Below are 14,560 nucleotides of genomic sequence, written 5' to 3' on the forward strand. Positions count from 1 at the left end.
ACGTGAGAACAAATTGCCACTTTTACAATAAACTCAGGCGAGTCATATGTGATTATTTTTCTATATCACATTTTGTTATAACAGTGTAATAATAGTTGTCTCTTTTTCTTTATTGGAAGTAGTAGTGAAAGGTTTTTGCAGAATGTGGATTATTGAAGTACCTTAGTGTTATCACTGGAGGACAGTGGGTGCTCAGATCAACTTTGCTTAGTGTAAATTCCCCTCAAATTCTTCTCCCCTCCAACCATTTTAGCAAAACAGCCAAGATGGTAACAATGGGAATAATCATCTCAAGGCTTCAAGACTTCATGTCATCCTTTAAACTCTGTATACTTTCCAACAAATGATTATTTAAAATCATTTCCAGAAACCTTCCTGTTTTTAGCTGCCCCGTGGTTTTGTCAAGGTCATTTTTCTTGCTCTGTATTACTATTAATATTACTTTTACTTGTCTGTGTTTTATAGACATTCTTAATACATAACTTAAACACTGATAGCTGGTGCAAGCTTAGTCTATAATTGAACTGTGCTTTAATTAAAACAGATGTTTGTATTCACTTTTAAACATTATTTTAATGTTGAATATTTGATCTTTTAAGGTCAAAATGTTCACCATACAGCATATATGTACAATAATTACTTCTTTTTCCTTCTCATCTGCATAGGCATGCATAAACATGAAAGTTATCTGTTAGCAAGATAAGCACATGCTAACATTTCCCTATTTCATTTCTGCTATGTGTTCCCAGTATCAGAACTGAGCAGAAACTGAACTGCATTCTGACCTCATTGGCTTGATAAACCCAGCAAATTAAAATAAAGACCTTGTATCATTTATCCTTTTTTAAATGGAGTGCAGTGACAGATGAGAAGACATATGCATAAAAGTTACCTATTAGACAGTAAGATAAGCACGTTCTAACATTTCCCTATGATTTCTGTCGCACCTTCTCTCTTTCACAGTAGTTTAGCAAAGGCTGAATTGCATTTTGGCTTCTTGAACCTTAGGCCTTGTATAATTTGTGTGTGTGTGTGTGTGTGTGTGTGTGTGTGTGTTGCACTGGTGCACAGTGACGGTGCATTCATGGTCACTATTACATCATGTGCAGCTCAGGTAAATTAGAACTTATGTTGGTGATACTTTGACTCATTCACTGCATTCAGTTTTTATACCAACTTTATACTCTATATGATAAAGACAATATAAACAGTAGTTAATGGAAAGCATTATGGGATGCATCTGCTTACACCTTGTTGAATTTAGTTGTGCAAATCATTAAAGAGCAGTAAACTTCAAAGCAGCAGCAACACAGGTCAGCTCATCACAACCGTTACACAAAGAAAATCTCCTGGAGCTCTGAATAGATATTATTGTAATTTTTGTCAAGTCCCATTTTAACCCCTCAGAACAACTGAAAAGTCCAAAAGAGTCAGTGAAGATCTAAGAAGGAGAATTGTAGGTTTATTCAAGTTCAGACAGTCTTTTGGAGGCATTTCAAACAAACAGTGTAACAGTGGGATGTTAACCACCAACATATGCAAACATTTTTTAACTTCTAAATTAGTTATTTATGGTCTATAATTTGACTATGAGTAAGGTAGTGGGTGTTTAGCACTGGCACAATCCTATTGGCTGTTTCACATATCACTCAGGTTGAAGGCTCCTCCCACACTCTACAGGGAGTGCAGAATTATTAGGCAAGTTGTATTTTTGAGGAATAATTTTATTATTGAACAACAACCATGTTCTCAATGAACCCAAAAAACTCATTAATATCAAAGCTGAATGTTTTTGGAAGTAGTTTTTAGTTTATTTTTATTTTTAGCTATTTTAGGGGGATATCTGTGTGTGCAGGTGACTATTACTGTGCATAATTATTAGGCAACTTAACAAAAAACAAATATATACCCATTTCAATTATTTATTTTTACCAGTGAAACCAATATAACATCTCCACATTCACAAATATACATTTCTGACATTCAAAAACAAAACAAAAACAAATCAGCGACCAATATAGCCACCTGTCTTTGCAAGGACACTCAAAAGCCTGCCATCCATGGATTCTGTCAGTGTTTTGATCTGTTCACCATCAACATTGCGTGCAGCAGCAACCACAGCCTCCCAGACACTGTTCAGAGAGGTGTACTGTTTTCCCTCCTTGTAAATCTCACATTTGATGATGGACCACAGGTTCTCAATGGGGTTCAGATCAGGTGAACAAGGAGGCCATGTCATTAGAATTTGATTATGGGGTGAATGGTCCTTTAAATTTATTGTAGCAAAATTATTTGCAAATGTGTGTCAAAAATGCTATATCTGTATTTCAGTTTATTTCAGCCCTATGTCCTTCCTACGCATGCTAAAAGGAATATAAGATGTAATAAATATTTGTGTGTCTGTACATTGCAGATTCACGCTGGATATTGGCCCCAGCGTGGACAGAATTGCATTTCATTTCAACGCTCGCTTTAATGCAAAGGGACAGATAAATAAATTTGTCTGCAATTCTTTGGAGGCAGGCAATTGGTGTAAGGAGCAACATGAGGATTGCTTTCCTTTCTGTGAGGGAAAGGAGTTTCAGGTATGAGAGTGTGTGCCTGTATTTTCACCTTATATATATATATATATATATAAGGGGTGCAGCGATACACAAAATTCACGGTTCGGTTCGATTACTTTGGTGTCACGGTTCGATATTTTTTCGATACAAAAAAAAATTGTTCATGCCTTTTTAATTTGTCATTTATTAAAATTATAAATATATATTTTAACTCAAAAGTACAGTTTTTAAATTTAACCCTAACCCTTGTGCGTGTTTTTTATTTTGACAGCGAATGCGCACCTGCGGACCACTTATGTGCAGCCCTGGTTATTTAGCTCGTCATATTGCAGCCACAGAAATTATTTTGTCCATGAAACCATAAAGCTGCACTTTCTTTTTGCCTTATAGTCTGATTTGTCATAACTTTTCCGTTTTGTGGTAAGCTTTTCTTTGGCTGTCACTTCTTCACCCTGACCTGTCTTATTTGGCTCAGCAGAACTGAAATGCTTTTACACAAGCACTCACATAAGCTCAGCGATTCTCTGCGCGATCAACCTCTCACATGTTTAAGCTTGCTGCGGGAGATTTCACTTGTCATGTTTGCATAGTAAGCTAACGATTGATAAGACGATGTCAGAGGAATTGGTGCACAAATTATCATCACTCACAGATCAGTGCTGTCGCTCTCTATACACAGTTCGCGCGATTGCAAAGTGAAAGCAAAAAAACAAGCGCAAATTCAAACGCGATTTCAATATGTCACATATTGACAGTGGCTCACCGATGCCAATGACATAATTACCCAGCTACATTTCCGAAAGAATGCAAAAGCATTGACATATATTTTTCCTTCCTGCGATAGGCCGACGGGCAGGGAAGAGATAGATTTTGGTGTCTACACCCATCTGGACCAGCCGGCGAGCACTGTGAGGGTCATGTTTTTTGACTTTTCCAGTGCTTTCAACACCATCAGGCCGACCCTCCTGGGTGATAAGTTAGCAGCGATGCAGGTGGATGCTTCTCTGGTGTCCTGGATTGTTGATTACCTGACAGGAAGACCACAATATGTACGTCTCCCACAGTGTGTGTCTGACAAGGTGATTAGCAACACAGGGGCACCACAGGGGACTGTCCTCTCCCCCTTCCTCTTCACCCTCTACACCACAGACTTCAGCCACTGCACAGAGACCTGCCATCTTCAGAAGTTTTCTGATGACTCTGCGGTGGTTGGATGCATCAGCAGGGATGATGAGACAGAGTACCGGGCTGTGGTCGACTCCTTTGTCACGTGGTGTGAGCAGAATCATCTGCAGCTCAACGTGGCAAAGACCAAGGAACTGATCGTGGACTTCAGGAAGACCAGGAAACACTTGACCCCTGTTTCAATCCAGGGGGTCAGTGTTGACATTGTGGAGGACTATAAATACCTTGGAGTACACATTGACAATAAACTGGACTGGGCTAAAAACACCACAGCACTTTACAGGAAGGGCCAGAGTCGTCTCTATTTTTTGAGGCGACTGAGGTCCTTCAACATCTGCCAGAAAATGCTGAGGATTTTCTATGAGTCTGTTGTGGCCAGTGCGATCCTCTATGCTGTTGCATGCTGGGGGAGCAGGCTGAGGGTCGCAGATGCCAACAGACTTAATAAACTAATCCGTAAGGCCAGCAATGTTGTGGGGATGGAGCTGGACTCCCTCAAGGTGGTGTCGGAGAGGCGGATGCTGTCCAAGATAAAGACAATGTTGGATAACACCTCCCACCCACTCCATGACATGTTGGTCAGTCACAGGAGCTCGTTCAGTGAGAGACTGAGATTACCGAAAAGCACCACTGAACGACACAGGAAACCATTCCTGCCTGTGGCCATCTCCCTGTACAACGCATCCACTTAACACACTGTTTGCTGCTACTGCTACACATGTTTCTTTTCCAAATATTTATTTATAAGTGACTTATGTATGTATGTATGTATATATATGTATATATTGTACTATTCTTAGTTAGCGTATTGTCTGTCTTGTCTTAATGTTGGTTTAAAATGGAGCACTGTAACAAAAAATAATTTCCCCCAGGGATCAATAAAGTATTCTGATTCTGATTCTGATTCTGATTCTGATTTTGCTTGCAAAAATCAAATAAAGTGTGATCAAGTTTTTCTGTAAGGTGTCTGAAAGTACTAAAGCATTTGTTTGAATTCCCAAGACATTCCATTTGTTCTTTCTTTATTGCAGCAACATTATTTAAAACACATTCTTTTATGAAAAAACATGACTCTGGTGACTCCTTATTCTTGTTACACTAACATGGAATGTTTTATGATGCCTTTGGGCGTCCCCTGTGAAATTACTTCATAGGTGAAACTGTCACTGCTGTGGTCTGTAATTTAATTCTTATTATGGGTCATATTTCATAACATGAGGGTCCGCTTTGACTCACAGTAACTGTATGTACCAAGGTTTGTACTACAGATCAAATTACAATATATATCTATTCTACTTGATATTATTAAATGAATAATTAATCCTAAATTGTATGTATGTCTAACGAGAGCAAAACTCTGTAGGTAGCTCCAAGTTCAACTAAAAATCTCAAAAAATGGAGCAAAATAGTGTGAGAGTGCAATCCCCAACTTTTGCTGGTATCTATGGTCAGTTTTGTAGATTAATAGCAAAAGTTGCACTATATTTTCAAACACAGATAGTCAGGCAGACAGAGTCATCACAATATAAACAGCCTTCAGTAATTGACAGGCTCCAAAACTGGAAACTGTGTGACCATATTTTGGCATTGCAATGTTTTATGTTCTGTGTATTCTTATATGAAGACCATTTAAATCCCTTCTAGAGATAAACTGATCTGGAAATGCCAGAGTTATTTTCACTGAGAGTAAGGGGCTGAGCTCAACTCATGAAAAGTAACCCCACACCATAATCCCTCCTGGCACGATGCAGTCAGACAAGTAGCATTCTCTGCAAACACTGGGTTTTCCTTCGGCATGAAAGATAGAAACTTCACAGTTCAAATAGGAAGTTGTAATAATAACTACTAATTAAATGCATATGTAAGCAGATAAATGAGTGAAAAAGGTGAGTAAAAAAAGAAACACTCAGGGAAGCCCCCAGCAGCATTGGTCTTTTGCAGCATAATTAAGGGAGGATTCAGGTTCAGACATAGTAAAAGGATATAATACAAATAGAAATGCACAATGTATCGCCAACTGCTGCACCTGTAGGAAAAACAAACATAAAACATCTGGAACGGCAAAAATTGAAAATGCACAGGTACATAAATCAACATTTTTTTTGTGCCGTGTGTGGGTGAGTTTTTGTTTTGTTCTCTTTGTGTGTGTTTGTTTTACTTTTTACTTTGTACAACACTTTGGTCAACCTGTGTTGTTTTTAAATATGTGTATAAATAAATGAAATGATTGACTGAGTGATTGATTGATTAATCTACGTAGCCAATTTAATTAACAACTTATATATAACTGCTTATTTCATAGTGTAATCTTCACATCTTCACTTTATCCAAAGCACATTCTTTGTTGATTCTCCCGCTAATTATATTCACAGTATTTCCTCACCTCACTGTGTCTTTGGGGATTTGCTAGGTTAGCTTAGTTTGTAGCTGACTCACTAGTAGCATGGCCTCTTTACTTGTTCCTCCTGCACTTTCCTGCTCAGTGTGTTACTCCTCGACTTCCTTTAGCAGTATTGATACTTATAATAAATGTAGAGATTGGCAGCTCTGGATGCCAGGATTACTGAACTGGAGACTTGGCTTCGCACCCTTAAAAACCTCGTAGCTAGCTAGGCCCCTGTAGCTGGTGCAGCTAAAGGTAGTGTAGGGCCCATTAGCTCTCCCCCGGCAGATTGTCCCAAGCAGCCGGGAACACAGGGTGGCTGGATGATGAGGAGGAGGAAATATACTTAAACAGAAGCCCCAGTACACTACCAAACTGTTCATGTGACTGACCATTTTTCCCCACCGGCTAACGGTAAATGCAAAATTGAATAAAATTATAATTCACATTGGCAGTAAGGACAACCAGTAACATAAATCTAAAATTAATATTGAATTGGTGTGCAACTGCAGCACGGTGGCACGGTGGTTAGCACTGTTGCCGCACAGTAAGAAGGTCCTGAGTTCAATTCCAACATCAGGCTGGGGTCTTTCTGTGTGGAGTTTGCATGTTCTCCCCGTGTTTGCGTGGGTTCCCTCCGGGTACTCCGGCTTCCTCCCACCGTCCAAAGACATGCAGCTTGAGGGGATAGGTTAATTGGAAAATCCAAATTGCCATTGTGTGAATGTGAGTGCGAATGGTTGTCTGTCCCTGTGTGTTGGCCCTGCGACAGACTGGCGACCTGTCCAGGGTGTACCCCGCCTCTCGCCCTATGACAGCTGGGATAGGCTCCAGCGCCCCCCGCGACCCTGAAAAGGATAAGCGAATGGATGGATGGATGGATGGATGGTGTGCAACTTTGCCAAAAAATGCTAGAATCTGTAGTTTTCTCTTGTCCACTCCCCAGTTGGACCAGGAGTGACATCCTTAGCTGCACGTTCTTTTGAATTTGCTGTCTGTCTGAGTGGTGTCCAAAAAACGATGTGGGCTTTATAGATTATTGGAAAACTTTCTGGGGGAAACCTAGTCTTGTTAGGAGAGACAGCATCCATTTCACTTTGAAGGGAGCAGCTCTCATTTCCAAAAATCTGGCCAAATTTATTAAACCCATCCAAACATAACTACATAACTGTCCAGATTTGGGACCAGGAAGCAGAGTTGCAGTCTATCTAAAACCTGCAGGACACCGGCTCTCGAGGCCTGGAGTTCGACACCTCTGGTCTAAGCCATCAAATGACAATTTTAAATCAGCTCTAAAGATCTTCCTGTCTGCATGGACATACATAGGCATGTCAGTTATCTGCTGGATTTTTTCCCCTTTAGTTTGATACTATAGGCAGGATATAATAAGGAGCTTGTATCATTTGGACTATTTTGGATATGGGGAAAATGTAATTGGGGAAGCAGTGCAGATATGGTAAATGAGATGACATATGCACAAACATTATCTGTTAGACATTAAGATAAACACATGTTAACATTTCCTTGTGTCATTTCTGTCACACCTTCTCTCTTTCCCTGTATCAGAGCTGAGCAAAGGCTGCATTGAATTCTTTCCTCTTTAGATTGATAAATTAGGCAGGCTATAATAAGCACCTTGCATCACTTTTTTGGATACGGGGAGAATTTGCTTGGAAAGGTATGGTAGATGAGAAGACATATGCACAAACATTATCTGTTAGACAGCAAGATAAACATGCTAACATTTTCCCTGTTTCATTTCTGTTATGAGTTCTCGCTTTCCCGGTATAATAGCTGAACAAAGGCTGCATTGCAATCTTCCTCTTTGGATTAAAACTAAACAGAACACAGCAAATACTTTGTATTAACTGGGCTTTTTTCCCCGAACCCCAAATAATTGTAACCATTTTTGGAAAGGGTTACAATTATTTAAATCACATTAAAGGTTGAAATTAAATTAAGTAATAATGTAGAAGCCAGAACTCCAATTCTATGTGAAACAGGGGTAAGCTGCAGTGTAAACGTTTAGTAGTAGTGTAGTATTCCTCAAAGCACCTCACTGTTACAGTCCACTTTGTGTTGATTTCATGCACAAATTACAGTTATTTTGTGATTCATTAAAATAGTGAATTCACGATTATTAATTAAATGTCTGACTTTACATTACATCCAGAATTCATAAACTTGCCAGTGACAGATTTGCTGGAGTGTCATGAAGTGAATATGGTTGTGACATGTCATTTACGATTAATAAAAAGCATATTTAGCTCTTTTATTTTTCTCACAATATTTTTTCTTAGCATTCAGCCAGTCTTCACCAACAGGGGCAGTATTTGTTAACTACTAACATTTTTATGGTCTATATTCCATATACAAGTCAGCTGGTAGGAGTTTAGCATGCTAAATATAATATAATATTTTGAGCCTGACATGAAAATAAAGCTGTTAAATGTATGATCTAGTTGTGGTTTTTGCTTTCTTGTTTTATATGTAAAAGAATGATTAAAAACCAAGTTTTCATGCTGCAAAATGGTAAATTGAGTGTAAAGGTAACACTACAGGAAGAGTTTTAGTAACACTACTTGGTGTAAAATTAATTAAAAATTTTACTCTATGAGAGCTAATTTTTCACTAGAGATCAGTGTATGAATAACACAGTATGGAGTAACATCAACTCTCATCAGTTATTTGAACCCCCAGTGTTCATTTCAAATAAGTCAGTTCAGTGTTAAAAATCAGTGGGATTTTCCTCAAATAGAGTTCATTTATCACTATGATAGAGTAAATAATACGACACTACTAGTAGTGTTAAGTTGTTTTAACACTATGCGGTGTTACTCAGTGCTAAATTTTCACTCTATTTAGAGTTAATTTTACTCTAAAATTTTAACACTATAGAAAGAGTTGATTTAACACCAATTCCAAATGGGACCAAATAGACTCGGGACCAGTGTTAAATTCAACTCTTTAAGTGTTATTTTAACACTGCAAATTTTACTGTGCAGTAGCACAGTTATACTGGCCGTTTGAAATGTCATTCAGGTTGAAGGCACCGCCTACCTTCTATATACTGTGGCCTTCTGCTGGAGTGCAAAGAGACAAGACCACACAGCACTCTCATTTCTTCTCAGCTTTACGACTTGACCTATTACATCTGTCAGGATGGAGACTGTAAGTATAATTTTGGCAGCAATATTTAACTTACATTACTTTTGCTTCTCTCCGAGTCCTATAACTGATATGGAGAGTCTTAAACCATAGTTTAAACATGGAACTGACAGCTGGTGCAAACTTAATCTATACCAGGCTGATGTAACTCTGTTTTTTTTGTTTTGTTTTGTTTTTGTTTTAAATTGACTTTTGATTGAAAATTTGGGAGTCCTGCCCTTTTGGATTTATTTGATGACCTTTGCTATTTACCACATAGTGTAAGTGTGCATTAATCACTTCTTAACTGTTGCTTTGTATTATCATCAACAGTAACGGGTAAGTTACTTAATGCAGTGCATTATTGTCTAGTAATACTACTTTCTAGATTTTTTTATTAGATGCAAATATTATTGTAGCCTCAGACAGAAAACATCACCATATCATCAACCTGCCCAACTTTTGTGTCTGTATGTGTGCGTTATCTTACAGAACATGTTTCTCTCGTTTGTCCACGATATATTTATCCCAAGGGAAACACTACAGGCTAATCTAATGTAAACTAATAATTTTTCTTCACAGGTTATGACAATAAAGAACATGACCTTCAAGGTTGGACAAACCCTGACTGTTGTTGGAGTTGTTAAACCTGATTCCAAAGAGTAAGTACTTGAGTAAGACCAAACTCTATCATGATTTTGTAAATTAGTGAATCATAGTAAAATTGAAAATAATAAAAAGGATAAACTAAAAACTCTTATTGGAACTTTTTGGTTTTCAGTAATTGTAGTTTCAACCAAAATGTAACAAAATCGATTCTTGTTATACATTTGGGAGATGCAGCTGTCATCTCCCAAATGTCAGATTTCACACAAAAATGCTAACCAGGTGAAAAATGTCTAAATTTGAATTTGTTGTGAACTGTCTTTGTCTCTTTAAGGAAGCTGAAACCTTAAAAGTACAGCTATGAAACATGTTTTTGTGTTTAATTCTTGTTGTTCTTCTCATTATAGTTTACCTAGTATAGTAATAATTAATAAGTGTTTTAAGCATGTAGCTTTGTGTGTCTGTTCGTTGCAGGTTTGCAGTGAATATTGGCCCCAGTGACGACAGAATTGCACTTCATCTCAACCCTCGTTTTAACGCCAAGGGAGACACAAACATCATTGTTTGCAACACTTTCGAGGCAGACAAGTGGTGTCAGGAGCAACGGGAGAAACGCTTCCCTTTCAGCCTGGGAAAGGACTTCAAGGTATCTATCTATCTATCTATCTATCTATCTATCTATCTATCTATCTATCTATCTATCTATCTATCTATCTATCTATCTATCTATCTATCTATCTATCTATCTATCTATCTATCTATCTATCTATCTATCTATCTATCTATCTATCTATACAAGCTATAATATAAGTCCTCTGTCTCTCATGCCTTTTAGATTGTCATCAGATTCACTCCTTCAGAGTTTGAGGTGACTTTACCAGGTGGCTCAACATTTAGTTTCCCCAACCGCCTCGGTGCACAGGAATACTCGTTCATGAGCTTTCATGAGGGTGCTCGCATTCAAAGCATTGAGATCAAGTAAATCTCTTTCCTCTCTTGAATTGCTGGATTGAAATTTTTGTTTTCTTTTTCACTTTGTCTAGCAGCAGGTGATAATGTTGCTCTAGGTCTTCAGCTTCTTCAGAAATTGAGTTTGTTGAGAGCAAATCCAAACAGATGGACTCCTAAAGAATCATAACCTTTTTGTAATGTTTTGCTAGCAAGAACCACATACAGTACAGTGTGATCAGGTTTTCTTTAATGTGCCTTTAAATGCTTCTTTGTTAGTTATTTACTATATTTTGATTCTTACCTGTAACAGCATCAATTAAAGCGTTTTCTGTGATGAAAGAAACACGACTCTGTTGACTTTTTATCCTTGTAACACTTACACAGTGAAATTACTTCATAGGTGAAACCGTCACTGCTGGGGTCTGTAATTTAACTTTCACATATGGGCTGTATTTAGCGTCTGTACCAAAGTATGAACTACAGATCAGTTCAGAATGTATAGTCTCACATTAATAAACTGATGAAAAACATCAACACAACATCAAAAACTCTTTATCTTTTTTTAAAGATAATTTAAGTATTGTTGTTAATTAAAATATAAACTTAAAAAAAAAAGGTCAGAGGAGGAAATACCAGTTTTTGAGGAGCCTCAGAAGATGATGAAAATGATGACAAAGTCCATTATGGATAAGAAGTAGTGCTTAAGCTGGAGCTCTGAAGTTGAATGATTTGGTTACTCAGCTGCAGCACAATGAGGTAACCTTTTGACATTCTTGTTAAGAGAGTTTTTAACTTCCAGAAGGGTTTATTGTTTTCCCATTATCAGAGACATCAAGATCATTTTTTATTTTGACGGACTTCCTAATCTTGGCTATAACTAGCAGCCAGTAAACCATGCTCTAGCCACAGATATGCTGAGGAGTGTTTTTCAGTTGTCTTCGGTTCTGATGCTACCTTCAGAGATGAGCACCTCGCTCTAGTTTCTGAAAACTTTCTTTTGGATGTAACCAGACGACCATCAGTTTGGAGATCGTGGGCAACGTTTTTCGTTTTTCCCCGGTAAAAATGATTTCAACCCAGTTTCAGTATGGTCAGAACTGAATTATAAAGATGAGATGTGCATTTTAATGCACTTTTGCATATCCATTATTAATTATATAAATCAACACAGCAAAAGAAGAAATCACACTCTTAGCAGATGTGTGTTTGTGTCTGTGTGTGTGTCAGTGTTTGTAAATTCAGTTATATTTCTACTTAAATGTCGTAATGCCTAAAAACCTAAGACAAAAAATAATACTACAGATATTATGGACAGTGGGTACATCACACGGTCCATGCTCATGCTCCCCAAAAGCTTATATTTCTTCACCCTGAGCTTTCACCTTTCTGGTTCTGCTCTAATGTCTGACCTTCCTTCACCTCATCCCCTGACAACAATAAGAATAACTGATTGTTTTGGAGAGGGTAGAATTACTCCATATTCATATAATCCTACTTAATAAAAGTTAACACTCTCGAATTGAAGAAACAATTTTATTTTTATCAATAGACTCATAATATCTTATCACTTAACCTCTGTCATATCCATAAATGAGGATGCTGCAGTTCCCATCATTGTGAAAAAGGGTCCACATGTGCAAACTCTACAATGTTGCATCATATAAAAGCTCAGGATGTCCAGAATGACAGGATAATGAGAGTACAGTAGGAGGTGTATAGATTTCATAAATGCTGCTTGACATAGAGGTTCAGACTCATGCCCCCCACGGACAACAAAAGGAACTGTTTTTTTTTTGTTTTTTTTTAATTATTATTAACCACATTAAATGTTACATGTTAAAAAAGGTTTATTGCAAACTAGTCTGTGGATTCAAAACATTGTTAGAAAACCTTGTGCCTGTGGGATTTGTGCATGTTTCTCACATTCACTGAAATTGCAGCTCAGGTGACTTTATAATCTTATGAACCCTCCCATCTCTCGTGTAATCTATGTTTTAAATGCAGTTAGCTCAGAATAAATCAATTTTAATTAGATTAGTTTTAGATAATTATGTTTCATTGCAGTTGCTCGTATGTGCAGCTCCACATCTCGTGTTTATATCAGGGTATCCTCTGACCTCTTCGTGACCTCTTTGGCCGTTCATTTGGCACCTGGCATAAAGATCTGTCAAAATCAAGCATGCAGCGCTCCTCGCTGGGGTGACCCCTTGTGAATGCAGTTTTCGTGACAGTGTCAAGATCCCCCTTGTACTCTGTCACCACTGTTCAATGAAAAATACACACTGACATGGCACGTACAGTTTCACAGCTTCAAGCTGCTTTGAACCACCAGTTTCCCTTATTTGACCCACACTAGTGGATTGAAAATCCATCACAACAAATACAGGTCAACTTTGACTTTGACAGCATCAATGTATAAAAATATGTGGCACCTGTACAACAGTATAAAAAATAGTTTTTTTCCTTTCTTATTTTTCAGGTCACATGGATTAAAGAAAGACATTTGAATGTATTTACTGCTGCCAAATATCAGTGGATACATAATGTAAGCACTAGGTATACTTCAGTGAAATTGGAACACCATTAGGCTATAAATAAGACCTCCATGAAAGTTGATTATGACCTTTTTCAAGCCATAATCTAACTAATCACATTCATTTTTTTTTCATTGCTCATAGTGGAGTGCAGAGCTGTTTCTTGTAGGTGCTCCCTAGCAAGAAAGACTCGCCTTAACTTGTAAATGTTCCTTCAAAGTAGATGCCTGGAAGGACTCAGTCCAATTAACAATCTACAGAGCACAGAATTTCCTTTTTTTCCCAGTAAAATGTTCCTGTTTTGAGTAAAGAAATGCAAATATTAACCAGTAGATGTCACCATTGCTATAGTAACAGAGTGTAGATGGTATGGTAAATGGTTCAGGTTACTCTCTGCCAACAAAATGTATGCTTATCTCTGTGAAATTTTTAGTCTAGTTAGACACAAAATCCTGTCCTTGGTTGTCAGACATCAGCTATCTGATTTCTTATTATCCAAACCCCAGTATTGAAATGCTGTGGTATAAACTCTACATGTACTGTAGTTAAGGCAACTGAAAAAGCTTCCATGATGTGCTGTGGTTGAAAGTGAGAGAAAAGACTGGCATGTTAAGCGCAATGTATATGATCTGACCGGATTGCAAAATGCCAGCTGCCAAACAAAATTTGCTTCAGATGCAGTAAAAATCAGAAAAATTATTAAAAAAAATAATCAGTAGAAGCTCTATTGAAATACCTTTTCTGTGTGTGTGTGTGTGTGTGTGTGTGTGTGTGTGTGTGTGTGTGTGTGTGTGTGTGTGTGTGTGTGTGTGCTTTTGTGTGAGCTTGTGAGCCTTATAATAATCTAAACTGATGTAACACAGGGCAATATGTGTGAAGCTGACTTAAGAAGGGATAGACAGACAAGAGGAAGCAAAGAACAGAGCTGACGTCTAAGGACAGGTTCCCATGTTCTGATCCTCTAAGACAAAAGGCTGATGGGATCATGTTGGATGATGCTTTATTCTTTGTTAGATTTCATTACTAACATGTCTTTGCAGATGCTGTATGTGAGTGTGTGAGGTAAACACAGCTCTGAAAACACATGGTGGTGTCAAAGGTTGATGACTAGAGGAGCAAATTTGTATTTGACGATGACCACAGTTCAGTCCCTCTTGCTGTTCATTGCTCCTCATCTCTTATCTTTGCAC

General features: G+C 37.8%; 1 protein-coding gene across 1 annotated transcript; it reads left to right on the plus strand.

The window, feature by feature from the left end:
* Positions 1 to 9,294: 9,294 nt before the first annotated feature.
* Positions 9,295 to 10,867, plus strand: LOC146671450 (beta-galactoside-binding lectin-like). The gene is made up of 4 exons (XM_085405172.1): positions 9,295 to 9,303; positions 9,862 to 9,941; positions 10,360 to 10,531; positions 10,721 to 10,867. The coding sequence occupies exons 1-4, from the start codon at positions 9,295 to 9,297 to the stop codon at positions 10,865 to 10,867; spliced, it is 408 nt and encodes a 135-aa protein (XP_085261298.1).
* The last annotated feature ends 3,693 nt before the right edge of the window (positions 10,868 to 14,560 follow it).

Source organism: Rhamphochromis longiceps, linkage group LG4 (assembly GCF_057381845.1).
Source record: "Rhamphochromis longiceps isolate RC_006_pf linkage group LG4, R_longiceps_female_GT1.1, whole genome shotgun sequence".
Classification (NCBI taxonomy): Eukaryota; Metazoa; Chordata; class Actinopteri; order Cichliformes; family Cichlidae; genus Rhamphochromis; species Rhamphochromis longiceps.

Coding starts and splice junctions, on each gene's coding strand:
- LOC146671450 (XM_085405172.1), top strand. Junction 9,942..10,359: donor GTTAAACCTGATTCCAAAGA/GTAAGTACTTGA, acceptor TGTTCGTTGCAG/GTTTGCAGTGAATATTGGCC. Junction 10,532..10,720: donor GCCTGGGAAAGGACTTCAAG/GTATCTATCTAT, acceptor CATGCCTTTTAG/ATTGTCATCAGATTCACTCC.